Below are 18,405 nucleotides of genomic sequence, written 5' to 3'. Positions count from 1 at the left end.
ACTCCCACTTTGTAATGACTCCAAGCACAGTAGACACCAAGAGCCCTTGACTCTTGGAGTAATTAAGAAATTCCTTTTTTTCCCCCTGCTCTGCTTAGAGGCACCTCAAATTCTTGAGCAGCAGCAGATTTGGTACATTTACTTTTCCTGAACAGCATGGATAGATTAGAGATCGCTGAGGAAAAAACTCTATCTCAGGGAAAATCTGGTTCTCACATTTAATTCAAGCTGCCAAGAAGAGTATTTGGGGAGGATTTTTTGTGTCATTTCAATAGTAAACCATGTTCCTGAAAGAGTAAATGAATATCATTGTCAGGGAGGGCTGGTGCACTCTGAGAATATAAAACCACATTGTCACACGCTAAAAATAATGCAAAGACAGATATATATTTTGACTGACTTTCTCTATAATGCCTTTAAAAATGTTTTCCTTTCATTTTTCGGGACAATAAATTCAACTTCTTCACCATCAGCTTTATTTAAAAGATCTATCACTGAAGTTCCCTACTTCATACTGACCCTTTTTTTCCACTTATTTGCACTAACTTTTTGAAACTAATTTCTCCATTTTTTGTTCAGGTGAACTAGATTAACTGTATATTGATTCACTATGTACAGTGCTCTAAGAATCTTCAATGTAAAGCAAGGGAAACCTGCATTTGAAGTCAAGAAAAATTGTTTTTCTTTAGCAGAAATTCTATCAGCAACAATAGGTAAAAATATGCCCCCAAACTTTGGGAATATGTTTGAATTTTAGACCTGATTTTTTAAAAGTACACACAAACCTAAAGGCAGACACTTTCCCTGCCCAAAGTGATCTTACAGACTAAAGGGGTACTTTTACTCTCCTCAGGAATGACACGGTAATGGGGCTGAGCATTATACTTGCTTAAATATAAAATCTAGGTTGCCTAAAAATATGAATTGTTGACCATGAGGGTCTAAAATACATAAATTAGGCATCATGAGATATCACAAATTTAGATAAGAATGAGCACGAGGAAGTCAGACTACATTTTGCTACACACACACACACACACACAAAAAAAAATCCAGCACATATAATTTTTTTTTCCCCTGGACTCATCAATCTATTTGGTTCACTTCTAGTTTGGGCTGTAAAAATGGACCTTGAAAGTAGAATCAGAGTAAATCAGAGTGAAATTTTCCATGCTGAGTGGTACAACGTGGCTCAGTGGAAAAAACCCGGGCTTGGAAGTCAGAGGTCATGGGTTCAAATTCTGGCTCAGTCACTTGTCAGCTGTGTGACTTCAGGCAAGTCACTTCTCTGGGCCTCAGTTACCCCATCTGTAAAATGGGGATTAAGACTGTGAGCCCCACATGGGACAACCTGATCACCTTGTATCCTCCCAGTGCTTAGAACAGTGCTTTGCACATAGTAAGTGCTTAACAAATGCCATCATCATCATTATTAATATTATTATTTAGAGATTAGGAATTTCTAGCAGATATTCATTGCAAGGAGCAGTTGCAACCGTTTGGTGTGCTTTGCTCTTTGATGTCTGTTCGACGCTTTGTTCTGTGGCAATAGCAGGCACACCAGACAAAAAAAAAAGCAGCAGTATGGCTTAGTGACTAGAGCATGAGCTTGGGAGTCAGAAGGTCATGGATTCTAATTCCAGCTCCATCACTTGTCTGCTGTGTGACCTTGGGCAAGTCATTTCACTTCTCTGGGCCTCAGTTACCTCACCTGTAAAATGGACATTGAGACTGAGAGCCCCATGTGGGACAGGGATTGAGTCCAACTCGATCTGCTTGTATCAGTTGTTCTCTAATGCTGTTGAGTCTTATCTACGCCATGCTTAATACAGTGCCTAGTACACAGCAAGCACTTAACAAATACCATCATTATTATGGCCTCATTCATAAAGACCTTTCTTTTCTCTGTTCAGTTAGGATGCACAGCTAAACTATGAGAAAGGCCAATATTTTTTCTCTAGGCAATGTCGTTGGCTTGGTGTTTAAGATCATACTCATTAAGCATGTAACTGATACAAAATGGAGGTGGAGACAAAGCCATAAAGGTCAACATCTCTGAAATTAAATGTAACCACCACAGCTTCTTTATGACAGATCATTTATGCATAGAGAGTGCATGTCTGAAGGTCTGTAGTCTTCTTTAAGTGGTTAAACTATGAAGGGAGTCACTCTTTTTCTGAACATCCATCCATGATGTTCATTTCCAATGGCTAACATTAAATATATAAATAATTCTGTGATGAGTCCAGCACTACAATGCAATACAAATCATGCAGTACCACCTGCCATTCTTCAGAGAAAGGGCGCCCTCCCGGTCCCACCTCCGACTTCTTCAACCACCTTGACCCCTTTCTCACCTTCCTTCTCTCCTTCTCTCTGCCCACTCTGATCCTTGGAGACTTCAACATCCATACGGATGTACTCCTCTGCCGCCCGCCTGCTATCCCTCCTCGACTCTGCCGACCTCCTCCTCCACCATACCGCGCCCACTCACCGACTCGGTCACACCCTCGATCTCGTCATCTCCTACCGCTGCACTATCTCCTCCCTCACCAACTCTGAAATCCCTCTCTCTGACCATAACCTTCTCACCTGCCTCATCTCTCACACTCCCTCCCCCTGCAAATCTTCGCTACTGCCCCACAGAGACCTCCGCTCTCTCGATCCCATCCGTCTTTCCAATAGCATCTCTCCTCACCTTGCCGCCCTGTCCTCTCTTCCCACTCTCGACGAGCGGGTCTCCGCTCTCAACTCCACCCTCTCTACTCATCTCGACTCTCTCGCCCCCCTTTCCCTCCGCCGCTCTCGCTCCACTAACCCACAGCCCTGGATCACCTCCTCCGTCCGCCTCCTACGCTCCTATGCTCGAGCTGCTGAGCGCTGCTGGCGAAAGTCCAAGCACCGAGCCGACCTCACACACTTCAAATTTATCCTTTCCTGCCTTAACTCTGCCCTCTCCTCTGCCAGGCAAAGCTTCTTCTCCTCCCTCATTGACACCCATGCCCGTCACCCCCGCCGATTGTTCCGGACCTTTAACTCTCTCCTTAGGCCCCCTGTTCCTCCCCCTCCCCCATCTCTCACCCCCAATGATCTGGCCACCTATTTCCTCACGAAAATCAACACGATCAGGTCTGAGCTCCCCAAAGTCACCCCTCCGCCTCTCCCCTCCCCCCGACCAACCCCCTTCCCTACTTTCCCATCCTTCCCTGCAGTATCCTCAGAGGAGATCTCCTCCCTCCTCGCAAGTGCCACCCCCTCCACCTGCGCCTCGGACCCCATTCCCTCTCACCTCCTTAAAACCATCGCCCCTGCCCTCCTCCCTTCCTTAACTTCTATTTTTAACCACTCAATCTCCAAGGGCTCCTTCCCCTCTGCCTTCAAACATGCCCACGTCTCCCCCATCCTAAAAAAACCCACTCTTGACCCCACTTCCCCCTCCAGTTATCGTCCTATCTCCCTACTACCCTTCCTTTCCAAAATCCTAGAACGAGTCGTCTACAATCGATGCCTAGAATTCCTTAACTCCCATTCTCTCCTAGACCCCCTCCAATCTGGCTTCCGTCCCCTCCACTCTACCGAGACTGCTCTCTCTAAGGTCACCCATGACCTCCTTCTTGCCAAATCCAATGGCTCCTACTCCATTCTGATCCTCCTTGACCTCTCTGCTGCCTTTGACACTGTCGACCATCCCCTCCTCCTCCATACCTTATCTCACCTTGGCTTCACGGACTCTGTCCTCTCCTGGTTCTCCTCTTACCTCTCTGGCCGATCATTCTCGGTCTCCTACGCTGGAGCCTCCTCCCCCTCCCATCCTTTAACTGTTGGAGTTCCTCAAGGGTCAGTTCTTGGCCCTCTTCTGTTCTCCATTTACACTCACTCCCTCGGTGAACTCATCCGCTCTCACGGCTTTGACTACCATCTCTACGCAGATGACACGCAGATCTACATCTCCGCCCCTGTCCTCTCCCCCTCCCTTCAGGCTCGCATCTCCTCCCGCCTCCGGGACGTCTCCACCTGGATGTCGGCCCGCCACCTAAAACTCAACATGAGCAAGACTGAGCTCATCTTCCCTCCCAAACCCGGTCCTCTCCCAGACTTCTCTATCACCGTGGATGGCACGACCATCCTTCCCGTCCCGCAGGCCCGCAATCTCGGTGTCATCCTTGACTCGTCCCTCTCGTTCACCCCACACATCCTATCCGTTACCAAGACCTGCCGGTTTCACCTCTACAATATCGCCAAGATCCGCCCTTTCCTCTCCACCCAAACGGCTACCTTACTATTACAGGCTCTCGTTATATCCCGGCTAGACTACTGTGTCAGCCTTCTCTCTGACCTCCCTTCCTCCTCTCTCGCCCCGCTCCGGTCTATTCTTCACTCCGCTGCCCGGCTCATCTTCCTGCAGAAACGATCTGGGCATGTCACTCCCCTTCTTAAACAACTCCAGTGGTTGCCTATCGACCTCCGCTCCAAACAAAAACTCCTCACTCTAGGTTTCAAGGCTCTCCGTCACCTTGCCCCTTCCTACCTCTCCTCCCTTCTCTCTTTCTACCGCCCACCCCGCACGCTCCGCTCCTCTGCCGCCCACCTCCTCGCCGTCCCTCGGTCTCGCCTATCCCGCCGTCGACCCCTGGGTCACGTCCTCCCGCGGTCCTGGAACGCCCTCCCTCCTCACCTCCGCCAAACCGATTCTCTTTCCCTCTTCTAAACCCTACTTAAAAATCACCTCCTCCAAGAGGCGTTCCCAGACTGAGCTCCTCGTCTCCCTCTACTCCCTCTGCCATCCCCCCTTTACCTCTCCGCAGCTAAAGCCTCATTTTCCCCTTTTCCCTCTGCTCCTCCACCTCTCCCTTCCCATCCCCACAGCACTGTACTTGTCCGCTCAACTGTATATATTTTCGTTACCCTATTTATTTTGTTAATGAATTGTACATCGCCTTGATTCTATTTAGTTGCCATTGTTTTTACGAGATGTTCTTCCCCTTGACGCTGTTTAGTCCCATTGTTCTTGTCTGTCCGTCTCCCCCGATTAGACTGTAAGCCCGTCAAACGGCAGGGACCGTCTCTATCTGTTGCTGACTTGTTCATCCCAAGCGCTTAGTACAGTGCTCTGCACATAGTAAGCGCTCAATAAATACTATTGAATGAATGAATAAATTATAAAAGGTCCAGGCAAGAAGACTGTCCAAAATTAAAAAAAATGGAATTGTCAAGGAATTCCCGGAAAGACTATAAACTTCATGGGATAATTCTTCCTACACCCAGCAAAACACATGAATAAGTGATTTTCTTTTAGAAGGAAAGCACAACTGGAGAAAGATATTGGGTTTGGTATGAATTAATAAGGGCAACTGTCTTGAGTGGGAAGATGTGCATCGGGTGAGAAGAGAGTAGGGGGAGGGACTCAGCATAAACACATCACGTTTTCAATTTGCTCAAACTCCAGGGCATAAGTTGGTAGAGACATAAACCCAGGGAACTGAGAAGTGAACTTGGAATCGGCATTCCTGTAAAGCAACTTTAGAACAAAGTCAGCTTGATGCACTATTATGCAAATTAGGAGAGGAGGTGGTGGCAAAGGCACTCAGGATTAAGATAATGAAGAAATTAAAGAAGGAGAAAATGATACCAGAGAAGAGCTCCATCTTCAGCTGTAAAAACTCAATCACAGATGCATCTCAAACTGCTGAGAGCAATAGATGCACCAGGCACCTTTCCAGGAGCAAGGACTTCCCACATGACTCGATCTTGGTGCTCTCCACCGGATTCACTGTGCCAGCAAGAGGGATGGAAGAGGAGGCAGATGGGGAAGGGGAGACAGAAAGACCAAGCAGTTCTGTCTTCCAAGGACTTGAAAGACAAGGAGAAAACTTGCCAGGGAAGGAGAAGGAGTAATTCCTTTTTCTTGGGGGCACTGCAGTTCATGAATGGAACCTATAGCTCCCACATACAAAGAGTTTTGCTGTGAAGGATGAAAAATACTTTTCTCCAACTCTGTTCAGTGACCCAGGTCAAAAGAAAGGACTAAAGAAGTAAAATAAAGACTAGGGAGGATGAATTGGGCTGAATATATCCTGGATATTTTTTGCCAATTCTTGTATATTTTTAGGGAAAACATCCATATGGTCTTTGCTATATAATGCTGGGTTGTCATTTTACATGTAGCCTGTTGAATTAAGAAGGATTTTTCCATGTATATGCATATTTCCTTTCTAAAATGTTGTAAAATCCATCCCTAGCATCAGTAAAATACTAGCTTCCTAAAAGTCCTTCTTCTTTGACACATTTTTCAGGAACATATTTGTCTGTGCTTACGTCTAGCTGTAGATCTTAATTCTCAGGGGTCATTAACTGTATATGTTTGCATTACTCTGTGTGTGTGTGTATAATACTAATAACTGCCTACATTTTCACTTATACTATGGGGGTGACCCTGCCTTCCTGGGAAAATGGAGCATGTCTTGGTCAACTGGATGGTCCTCCAAAACCCTGTGTGTCCTCTTCAGGTTCCCAGCTGTGTAGAACTCTCTGAATGGTGGTGCCACACTGGACACACTCTACACCACTGGTGGTGGGGCCATGGATACTGACACAGGAATGCTGGCCAAATTGTTCCTGGTCTGGAGCTCCACACCACACTGTCAACCTATGAAGACACTAGATATGGTGAACATTTCAAGGATCCATGCTATCTCTCAGGGCTTCTACTGCCCTTAGAGAGAACACAAGTTGGGAATGCAGTTGTCAGGACAGGAGGGATGGGTCCTTGAAACCCCAACAGCACAACTTCTGGTTTGGGAGCATTATGGAGGCCTGGAAGACAGGCAGCAAACACCAAAGTTTTTTTTCCATTTTTCATTTTTAATGAATAGAGGTAATATTCCACTCCCACAGGCTCATTATATAAATGAAACTTACTATGAATCTATATTTCTATATACGTATACTGCGGCAAAGGTAAAGGAAAACTATATAAGTATATATTTCTAATATATAAAAATGTATATACACAAGACAACTCTGTATATTAAACCCATACAATTGTGTGAAACTAATTATATATATGCATATTAAGTTATTATTTAATAATATCTATACTGTGGTGCAGTTGGTATTCCAAGGTTTCACATTACTGTGCTGAGAACCACCCCCTGCCCTTGTCCATTTTGGGAAAGCAGAGATCCTAAAAGACTGTATAGGTCATTGGAATCTTTCATAGTGACCAGTTACTGTCCACACACCCACATAAAGTATAAAGTTAGTTTTCAATCTTTCATTATATTGTGCAGATCACAGTATCAAGTGGTTGGGAATTAGCAGAAAAGATTGCTGACCTCAAGGGATTTACAGTCTAGAAGGGAAGACAGGCACTAAAATAAAATTATAGATAGGAAGAAAAAGGAAGTATGATCATGACTTAGTGCTTAAGTAACTGTACGTAAGATATGTACAAAAATGCCACAGAAGGTTTTGAGTACTCATGTGGGGCAGCAGAGCTGACCTTAGGAATAGTGAACTTCTATTGATATATATGTTTCATATATATTTGTATGCATTGAAGTTTCTCTGACCAATTTTCATAGATTTCCACTGAACAGAGAGCAACCCTGAATATTTCTATTGAAACCTAGGTAAATTGTCCAAAAGCACCTTGCAGGAACAGCCTACATTATAAATCCCTTAAAATATGAAGTTTTGAAATCTAATTTTACATAGGAAGTCTCCCCAAACTCTCTCTACCCTGAAAATCATCTTATAAGTGAGCTGAAAGTAAACTCATCATTGCTTAAAAATATTCAGGGAGAAAGAACATTTCTCCTCAGCAAAGTTGCATCACATTTTTTGATAATAAGGCATCATGCTCAAGGTGATCATTCTTAGTTAGGTTTGCAAATTAATTCCCAAACAAAATATGGGACTTAGTGTGTCCAACTCGTCATTAATCTCTTCTACACAGTACATATTAGTCAACGAGAGCCAAGGGAAATTACAAGGATACTAAACAGGTCATGAAGCTCCTTTTAGACTTTGGGAAGGGGAAAACTGGAGAAATAAGTGCTCCTTCCTATCCCAAATCCTATTCTTATGCTTCTTTATATCCCAGGTTGGCTTTAGGTATAGTTAAGACCACTCAACTTCAAAACCCAAGTGATTATTTAAAAAATTGGAGCCATCTTCTAAAGATGCAGACCCTCTATGCTAACTCATCTTATGTCCCGAAACCCTAGATTTTTCCATCATACAAAATGTCAGAGCCTGAAACTCCAACTTATTCAAAGGGAGAAGTTTGTAAAATTCATTCTGTATTCCTTTCTGAAATTTTCTCTAAATTTCCTTCATCTTGCTTTTCATTTGGCACAGAGAGGCTAAAAAGAAACAACCCCTTCCTTTAAGTAGGAGGCACTGTACCAACACAGAATCAAATGTGGCCCCACTAGGCTCTCAAGTTTAGCTAAAACACAGTGGGAGGATGGGGAGAGTTCAAAACAAATCTCGTACACAGAATACGGCTGGCATATTCTGACATGAGTTAGTAGGCTTCAGAGTTCAAGAAATGCTTCTACACAAGGTCCATGTCCTTTGATCCATAATAGTTGATAGTTGCAGAATGTTGTTGAATCCATCCCCTGACCCTCCCATAAAACACTCTATCTTGTGAGTGGTACAGGGGAACATTTTCTGGACCTTAAACCAGAAAAAAAAATCCTCTTCACTTTAATACATTGGACTGTAACCAACATCATTTTAAAAGAGGTTCAAAAGCCAAAAATGCTTGATGATATTTTCTAGCAACTAGCAACCTATAAAAAGAACACATGGTAAAATAAAGCAGAACCACAATGAAAGGCACACACAGATGGACTGTCATCCAACTTTTACAAACATTTTTGGCACAGAAAATTTTCAGAGTTCCCCTAAATTAAATTATCACTAATTCTCCTATATGGGGACATGGCATAACTTGGTGCCAAACAGTCTCCTGACCAGAGGTAAAGTTCACCATAACTATGATGATGGACTTTCTTGAAGACCTCAAACTTCTGACTCCCTGTTTTGATGAAGAGGGATAGTGATGGAAGAGGAGCAAACCAGGAACAGAAGCAACTCAAACAGAAACTGAAGATAGTCGAGTTTTGAAAGCTGTCACTCTCCTTTATCTCTATATAATCCCTGAACCACTGGGATGTTTTCTCTCCCTATTAGGGGGGAGGTATATTTTTATCTCACTGGGGGGGATGGCCCTACATGGACTACTTTTGTTTCTTTTCTCCTTTTTCCTTATCCTAGCCTCTTTCCATTGTCAGGCAGAATTACATGCAGGCCCACACACAAGCATACATTTAGCAGTTATCTTCCTAGGTTTCTCTTTCCATATCTGCAATTGACGCAATATTTTATTATGTAAAGTCCTTGAGATATGAGACCTTGTTTTTCCAAATATACCATTCATCATTCAAGACTAAATAAATGCTAAATGATAACTCCTTGCATCTACGGAATTAGTTCAGTCTCACCAATAAAACATTCTATTGAAGACATGAGACACATTGCTCAGTTCCAATCTCGCATTAGCAGAAACTGAACTGCCCCTTTTCTATTCCCCTGCCTGTGACAAAGTTCCATGTGGATCAAGGACTGTGTCTGACCTGATTTTCTTTCATCTACTCCAGCACTTCGTATAGTGATTGATATGTAGTGCTTCATAATATCATTATTATTTATAACCAAAAGAGGATTAAAGATATATAATAATAATGATGATAATGGTATTTGTTAGGTGCTTATTATCAAGCCAGGCACTGTACTAAACACTAGGGTGGATACAAGCAAATCAGGTTGGACACAGTCCCTGTGCCACTTGGGGTTCACAGACAATCCCCATTTCACAGATGAGGCAACTGAGGCCCAGAGAAGTTAAGTGACATACCCAAGGCCACACAGCAGACAAGTGGTAGAGCCGGGATTAGAACCCATGAGTGACTGACTCCCAGACCCGTACTCTATCCACTACACCATGATGCTTCCAACCACAGGTTCCCCCACTGCATTTCTGATTCTCATCTACCTTTCTCTGAGCAGGAAAGTGCCATGATGAGAGACACCCCAAAGCACAAGTAGTTGGAGTTGAGCATGAAATTCAGACATTAAATGTACAAATCCAAAGAGGCATAGAGGAATCAGAATTAGTACTCAAGGAATTATGCTAATAATTCCATATGGACATTAAGAAGCCCCCGGAAACTGATCAATTTGCCATCTTTGGTTAAGGTGAAACTGTTATTTAGGTAGGAAAGTATAGTATAAAACCTGAATCAAGGAACACTGAGCAATCTCACAGGTAAAACAGCATAAACATCCTAGCAGAAAATATCATTGGAATGCTTGTTTTCATTCTTGCATTCTCTTTTTGGTCTTTTTTACTCAAGCTTAACATTCCTTTGCCCTCAAGCATGCATTTTATTAGGTGTTATTACTACAGAATGCCTATGCTTCACAAACAACACCGAGACTATTAAAATCCTTTTTAACTTTGTTTTACCAAGAAACTTTCTTCTGCGTGTTATTCAGGACTTTGAATAAATCACTAACTGTGAAATCACTCCTACTGCACCCCCAAATGGAGACACATTTTAGGGCTGGCTCACTGGACTGCCAATCACAGTCTGATCCTAACATGTTTTTGCAATCAGGTGACAAAGTAACATAACAAGGGAATTCATTTAATTGCATAATCCACTTCCATTACACTTCACAGTGGTCCATTCCTTTACTTCTAGAGGAGACAGCAGCCACCCACGCAGCTGACGAAGCAAACCAGCCAACTTTTCCATTGACTCACCTGGTGGCAGCTGCTTGCAGGAAACAGGACCCAGAGGTAGCAAGGGGATATTTAACCAGGGAAGAAAGCAGGATTAAACTCCGTGGGAACAGAGCCATCATGTTTGTGACTTGGATTTCTGTTCCCTTGGCTGACAGCAGCCCTTTTAAAGGGAAATGCCAGCCAAAGATACATCATATACTGATGGTCAGGAAGCGTACACGTGGCTGATGAGGACCAACCGGGCTGCTTCTCCACCAGTTTCTGAGTGTAAAGAGGAACATGGTTTACCCATTTATCAAACGGCCTCCTCAGATGAGCTTAGAAGCCATTTTGAACTTTCAGTGAGTTCTTAAGGGCAGAGAATACCAACAGCAATTATTTCAATCAGGTCAATCCTGGGCAAAAAAGGATTCAAAGGGCCCAGGAGACACAACAGCACTGCAGCTTTGCTTTGCCTTATAAAATAAGGTGGAGGGTATCACATATTTACAAGGATTCCATCAAAGGGCAAAGTCTAGGTGTTCTTTTGGCAAGTGAGTTAGCTCAGTAACGGGCTGAAGTTGGCTTTCAGAGTAGAGGTACTGGTATGAATACAAGCTAAGACTAAGAAGAATGATCACTTTGGACAGCATTTTTGGAAAGTTTACTTATAATTTCAATGGAGACACCCCTCAAAGAGGTAACAATATTGAGTTTGAGTTTCTCTCCACACAGTCTGGATACAGTAGAGAAATGGGTTAATCCAATTACGAACTGGGAGCCAAGGGCTCTTGGGAATTAGAAACAATGGCTTTTAGCAGTAAAAGCAGCAATCTGACTTCAGGGGTCAGAAATTCAGTTACATCTAGGGCTTTTTGTGGCACATTGACCAATTAGGAGCCTGATTGCTAACACGATTCTTCATCTATCTGCCTTATGGTTGACCTGTTCCAGGTCTGTTGAATTTCACCCACAATCACTTATTGCTCTTTGTTTCTACATTTCATTAAAACCCAACACAGAATCAAATAAAGCAGACAGAACCTAATTTGGCCTGGAGAAATGTAAAAAAGTTTCCAGATGGCAATTGTGAGCCCAGCTCTGGACACAGAACTCGAAAACGAAGCAACATTCCCAAGGATGGTTAGAAAGCAGACTTGAATCCAGGTCATCAATTTTCCTTTGGTAGCTAAATAAACACCACACATCATCTGTGATACTTACTTGCAGGTGATGGGGTGCTGCAGCCGCTGGTGGGTGGGTGGCCGTGAAGTCCATGGAGGGACGGGAGTGGGAGTCCGCCAATGACCGGAGGGAAGAGTAATGGATAAGGAGCAGTGGGATAATGATTCATATGTCCGTTCACGGCTGGTACTGGACATGTGTGGCTACTGGTGGTCATGTTAAAATCTCATAAAAACACAAGTTGGACAGGTACCGTGCGGCATCACTTCAAGTCCAAATTCACGTAGCTTTGTGTGGACGTGGAATAAAGGATTGAGTTCTGAGCTGCCGTTGAAACAAAGGTGGTTCAATCCTTCAGTTCAGGGATTCTGTGGCTCGGTCATCATGCTGGGCAGAATATGGCCAGTCTGTCCCTTTACCTAGTCTGCGTACACAAGGTACAATCCAACTTCCTGATAAAGTGCTTAGAGAGAAGTAGAACCTTCACGGATCTGGGCTGCTGGACACTGAAATGAAAAGAAAGAGGTACACAGATATAACACAGGGAAGACTTGAATTCTCTCTTCCATCAGCAGTTCATAAAAAATTTCCACAGGTACGGTCAAGTTTCATTCATAACAACATCTCCATCCAAAAGAAACCTAGGACACTTTATCTGTTAGAAGATTCTCAGGGTTTGTGCCAAAAAAAAACTAGTCTGCTTGAAAGACATCTATGCAGTACTTAGTATACATGCAATACTTCCTTAGAGCCTGCAGAGTGAAAACTAATAGTATCTTTTTAATATTCCCCAATTTTCACTTTTCCAAAAGCAGTGATCAAGAGAGAAAATCTCTTTTCAGGTTTTGCACAACGGGCTGCAAATTATTTGGTTTCCTGCTTCTTGTATTAAGAAAGCCCCTAGCATTTCCTGAATATTCTTTTACACTACAGACCTAAAGCAACCTTTTATTTCAAGGCAGGAAACTGATATGCCCACTTCACTATGCAAACTGCTATTATGAAGGGAGAAATATACTCCGAAGTGAAGTTACTTTTAACAAGGATGTTACAACTTTCAATCGTTGGGGAGATATCACAATACCCAGCCTTTACAGAGAAGCCTTTTGGCAAGGTAAATGGGCATAACCAAGTACTGATTATCCTAGGTACCGAGGCACAGGACATCATGAAGAGTTTAAATTCACAGATGTCAACCAACTTTGATGCAAAATCCTCTTTTGTGGGACAGAAATGGAGGGAGGAGAAAGGGCCCAGGTAGTCTCAAACTGGGGCTATTCACCTCTTGTATAAGAGTTTCTTATTCTGTTAATTCCAATGACATTTCTCGGAGGAAGGGTGTAAGGACCTTTTATTTCTTCGAAGCAAAAGCCAAGAGAGTAATTCCAGGATATTTGCTCCAGGTCACTCCTGGTGTTGGTGCATTAGTAGTCATAGCATTATTTGAGCATCTACTGAATCCATCGCATTCTATTACGGCTTAGGGGGTATGACATGAGAACAACACAAGTTCCCTGCCCATATGTAATTTATATGCCAATGTAATACAAAATAGAAATATCAAATATGCATACAATCACAAAAGTTTGGGGGATGTCCAATGATTCTCACTTTCAGCCTATTGTCTTCTTAGTGTAGTAACGCCCAAGTAGAGTTACATTTGGAAAAATTTCCATGTCAATGACACTAAAGCCAAACTTTCCTCATGCATGAGCAGAAAAAGGTTCTCTCGAATATTTATTGTATGAGCATCTTGTTAACTTTCCAATGCAGAGAGAAACTAGCAATTTACCATGGCGTTCAGTCTGAAGTTTCAGTTTCAATCTGAAGAATAACCACTACAAAAACAGCCACCTTGTTAGCTCTAGGGCTAAGAGAAATATTAGGGGTCTTAAAAATTACTTCATTTTGTATTTTTTTTTACATGCAGTACTAATCTTCCAATAGAGAAACCGCTCAAAAATCAATACTTTTTTCAAGATAATAATTATATTTGTTACGTGCTTATTATATGTCAAGGACTGGACTACACAGTGGGATTGAACAAGATAATCAGGTCCCACATGGGACTCACAGTCTAAATAGGACAGAGAACAGTTATTAAATCCTCATTTTGCAGCTGGAGGAATACTGAGGCCCAGAGAGGTTAAGTAACTTCCTCAAGGTTACACAACAGGTAAGTATCAGAGTTGGAATTAGAACACAGGTCCTCTGATTCCCAGGCCCGTGCTCTTTCCACTAGGCCACAGTAATTTTAAAATGTTAACCGCACCATAATGGAAATGACTGAACTTTTATTTTATTTTACAGATGAAGTTGTCAACATTCCTCCTGCAGAAATGCATGTCCATGTGACAGTCGATCATTTTAATTTTGTCCTCACTTGCAGAGCATGCAAGAAAAATTGCTTAGAAAAGTAAACACTTCAGTTTAGCATGTGCTGTATTCTAGTTGATTTTTAAATCATGTACAAAGCACAGCATTGTTACCAACAGCCTTTCATATTTTCTTCTTTGGACAAACTACCCCATTAACAAGTAGGGCTGGCATTCCAGCAAACCCACCTCCTTCACGGTTCCCTTTGACTTTTAAAGTTGCTGTTTACTCATCTCTTTTAAACCGAGTTGGGAAAATGTCTATTTTTCTTTAAACATGGAAAATTCCGGGATTCTGGCTTGGTTGGTTGGGAGGCCTAGTCTATGAAAGGCATTTGTACTGCTAGTGTGTTTGGGACAATTTTTTTGAGGAAAATTCTGTTTTGGGAGTAAGCATTATATCAAGCCCTAACCAAACAGAAGGGACAAAACTACATAGGCATGATTAATTTTTGTTTTGGGAAAATTTTCTTGAAGAAAATTTTGTTTTCGGGGTGAATATTACATTAAAGCCCCAAACAAAGAGCAGGGACAAAACTGTGCAGGCAGGATTAATATTTGTCGAGTTACCACCAACCACTAAGACCACCTTGGGGCCATATCCTGGAAGTCTGATGCTATCACCACTGTTTTATGACAGAAAGGGTAGTTTGGGTGTTCTTAATCCTTCAGCCCCAGCTTCTGATCTGGCTGCCTTCTCTTGCGGTCAGAACAGGCATCAGATCCAGATAGATGGGCACATGGCTAGCAAGGTGGCCAACTACTTGCAAGTTCATGCCACTGTGCCTACCACAGCTGCTGCTGAAAGGGCTGGGGGGAGTGGCACTCTGAAACAGGCTGATGTCGGGGTATTCATGGGATTTATCAAGCAGCTCTGCCTACTGGGAAAAGCATAGGTTTGAGAATTAGTAATCCTGGGTTCTAATCCCAGCTCCTCCACTTGCCTGCTGGATGACAATGGGCCAGGTATTTAACTTCTCTGGACCTCAGTTTCCTCATCTGTAAAATGGGGATTCAATACCTGTTCTCTCTCCTGTACACTGAGTCCCATATGCATCAGAGACTGCTTTTGACCTTTCCCGGTGCTTATTACAGTGCTTGGCATATAATAAGTTCTTAATACACACCACAGTTATTGTTATTTACAGAAACAACCAAATTTAGCTCATGTTTATGGATTGTGCTTGATTTGACTGCCCTTTCAAGGGCGGGGCAACAGTGGGCACAATGGTGTGTGAGTTTTCAGACTGGCCACTCTGATGGTAAAGAGAGTAGACGTGCAGGGCTTCTAGCATTCTGGGCAAGGGCTGTTACCTGTGTCTATTTTATTGTTGAATTATACTTTCCCAAGTGCTGAGTACAGTGTTCTGCACACAGTAAGCACTCAATAAACACAACTGACTGGATGGACTCCAAACTATTAGCTCCAAGTACAGGCTGCACTGATGAAGTCTAACAATTCCATTTTTGTCGCTGAAATATCATTAACATATCCTCAAGCAGCATGGTCTAATAGAAAGAATAAGGGCCTGGGGGTCAGAGGAACTGGATTCTAATCTCTGTTCTGCTGTGAGACCTCTGGCAAGACACATCTTCTCTAGGCTTCAGATCCCTCATCTGTAAAATGGGGATTAAGTTTGGCCCCCGACTTAGATTGTGAGCCCCATATGGGACAGGGACTGTTGGCATGCAACCTGATTGTCTTGTATCTATCTCAGCACTCAAAACAGTGCCTGGCACACCGTAAATACTTAAATACCATAAAAAAAGTTCTTACTAGGGGCTCTGCACACAGTAAATGCTCAATAAATACCATTAATTGATAGATCTTCCTAATGAGCTAACTACAGGTATTAATTAGAGCCACCGTTTTCCATCTTCCAGCTCCCAGGAACAACTGGGTTGCAGGCCCTTGGGGCCCAGCTGCTCTCTGGTGTCAGCAAACTAAAAATGGAGACTGGTGGAATGGGACAAAGCCCCAAGTCCACTTGGAATTGAGAATATTTGCCACAAGATGCCCCAGTTCCAAGCATGAAACCCAGAACTCGGAGCATTTTTGGAGGCTGATTCTGGAGTTGCTCCAGAAATAGCTGTTCTTAAATGCTCATATCTCTGTTGGTGTAACTGAGGCCATCTTTGACCTCACTGGGGCCCCAGGAACTCTGAATCATGCCAGTGGCTCTATGCTGGATCCATTTTTGTATGTGACAGAAGCTAAGCATGGGGGAAATTGCTTTCCCCTATTTCTTTGGAAATAATAATGATAATAATGATGGCATTTGTTAAACACTTTCTATGTGCCAAGCACTGTTCTAAGCACTGGACTGTATATCAGGTAATCAGGTTACGTCACGTGGGGCTCACAATCTTAACCCCCATTTTATATACAAGGTAACTGAGGTACAGAGAAATTAAGGGATTTACCCAAAGTCACATAGCTGATAAGTGCCAGAGCTGGGATTAGAAACCTCAACCTCTGACTCCTAAACCCATGCTCTATCCACTAAGCCATGCTGCTTGTGCTTACGTCATTGAAACAGCACAAATGCCACCTGATAAAGTTTTTTCCGTGATAAAACTGCCTTCCTGGAGGCATTATGAAAAAAAAGGATGTAGCAGATTATGGTCATTTTGGTATTCCAAGATTCAAAACTCTTCACTTCATCCTCTGCTTGCCTGGCTGTCTTAAGCCTGGTTCAATCCTCATCCACCTGCAGTAAAGGAGAAGCTAGAAGGAAAAATCCACAAAGAGTAGAAAGGAGAAAACAATTTATCTATTTGAAAAATCATTAAAAATCCCTCTCTGGCCAGTGGCACACTGAGAAACTAGATGACCACTTCTGAAAAGCACTGATAGTCATACCCCAGGATTGATGAGGTTGGGTGGAACAATGCTTGCTGATAATAGAAATACCATCCCAATGAGGAAGTCACTCTCCTAAATGCTCTTTAAAGACTGACTGTATCAAACCCTTTAGGTTTGTGGGAAAAGGAAATTTGCTTCAAAGATTTTGAGGATTTGATTAAACCCTCTGATGGGGATCTGAATATAGATAGGAGACCTAGACACCTGAAACTGGTAGACCATGGTTAAGATGGGGAAAGATGAAAGGTGGAAGAAACTGCTCTCCGCTCTGTTGCCTTTAAGGGAGATCTATTTGTCCACCCGTGAAAGGACAGTGACAATTCCTTTGGAAAAAATTAATGTCCCTGCTTCCTTGTACCATAATGTTAATGCTATCCTGCCTGCTTCTGTATCTTACCTTAATAATGAAAGATGAATATAAATCAGAGAGGAAAGCAACCTGTGATATAGCAGAGGACTCCCTACTCTATTTTCAGAGCCAATTTAGAAAGCGTATGGGCAATTCTATGCTTCAGGAGAACCTTAAGCATGCAGGTGAGTGAGTGCCTTTTCAGGGGCCTAGAGTTGAGTCGCTGTTGCTAAAAGACAGACTTCCAGTAATGGCATTTTTAAAATTATCATGTACTTTTAGGCAAATATTATTTCTCTGCAAAAATACAGTACTCAGCATAAATCCAAGTATAAATTGCCATTAGTATTTGTTGCTTTTCCAGAATAAAAAGAAGTGAGGCTGTAAGGGAGGAAACTTCCTAAGTACAGGGTATTGCTGCTCTCCTATTAAATCAGCTTTGTTAGAACACTCAGATAACAGCCTATATCAGATAAGCCAAAAGAAGGCAAAAAAAGAAAAAGGAGCAGAAATTGAAGTCACCCAAGAGCTTTTCAACCTCATTGTTAGGAGGATAGTGAAAGAAAAATATGAATCAAACTAAACCATTACGTTGATCGGGCCCGACTCTTTTTCTAAAGAGATCCCTTTGGAGAGACAAATGAACATGTAGAGAATTTCAATGGCTGCTTCTGCACCAGGAGGAGATCATTTGGCCTAGAAAAGGTTCTATTATTAAAACCATGAGCAAAAAGTTCCTAAGACCCCCTGCAAGCTTATTGTCCTAAGGTGTGATTATTCACAACCCGAAAGGAATTGATGTCCAGAAAACTAATGGGGGAAAAACACA

The 18,405-nt window shown here is 42.7% G+C and overlaps 1 protein-coding gene across 5 annotated transcripts in view; it reads right to left on the bottom strand.

Moving 5' to 3' along the window:
* The window catches only part of LOC100075704 (retinoic acid receptor beta), a 477,276-nt gene that overhangs the window by 198,322 nt on the left and 260,549 nt on the right, over positions 1-18,405 (bottom strand). For all 5 annotated transcript variants that reach the window (XR_005660281.1, XM_029071231.2, XM_029071229.1 and 2 more), the window contains one exon: positions 12,026-12,492. Coding sequence is in view for 4 of the 5 variants with exons in the window: in XM_029071231.2 (XP_028927064.1) it covers positions 12,026-12,203 (178 nt within the window). In the remaining variant the exon portion in view is untranslated. The remainder of the gene's footprint in view (positions 1-12,025; positions 12,493-18,405) is intronic.

The sequence above is a fragment of the Ornithorhynchus anatinus genome, chromosome 8 (genome assembly GCF_004115215.2).
Source record: "Ornithorhynchus anatinus isolate Pmale09 chromosome 8, mOrnAna1.pri.v4, whole genome shotgun sequence".
NCBI classification, from domain to species: Eukaryota; Metazoa; Chordata; class Mammalia; order Monotremata; family Ornithorhynchidae; genus Ornithorhynchus; species Ornithorhynchus anatinus.
Note: the sequence above shows the minus strand (reverse complement) of the source record. Positions and strands in the feature narration are given on the sequence as shown.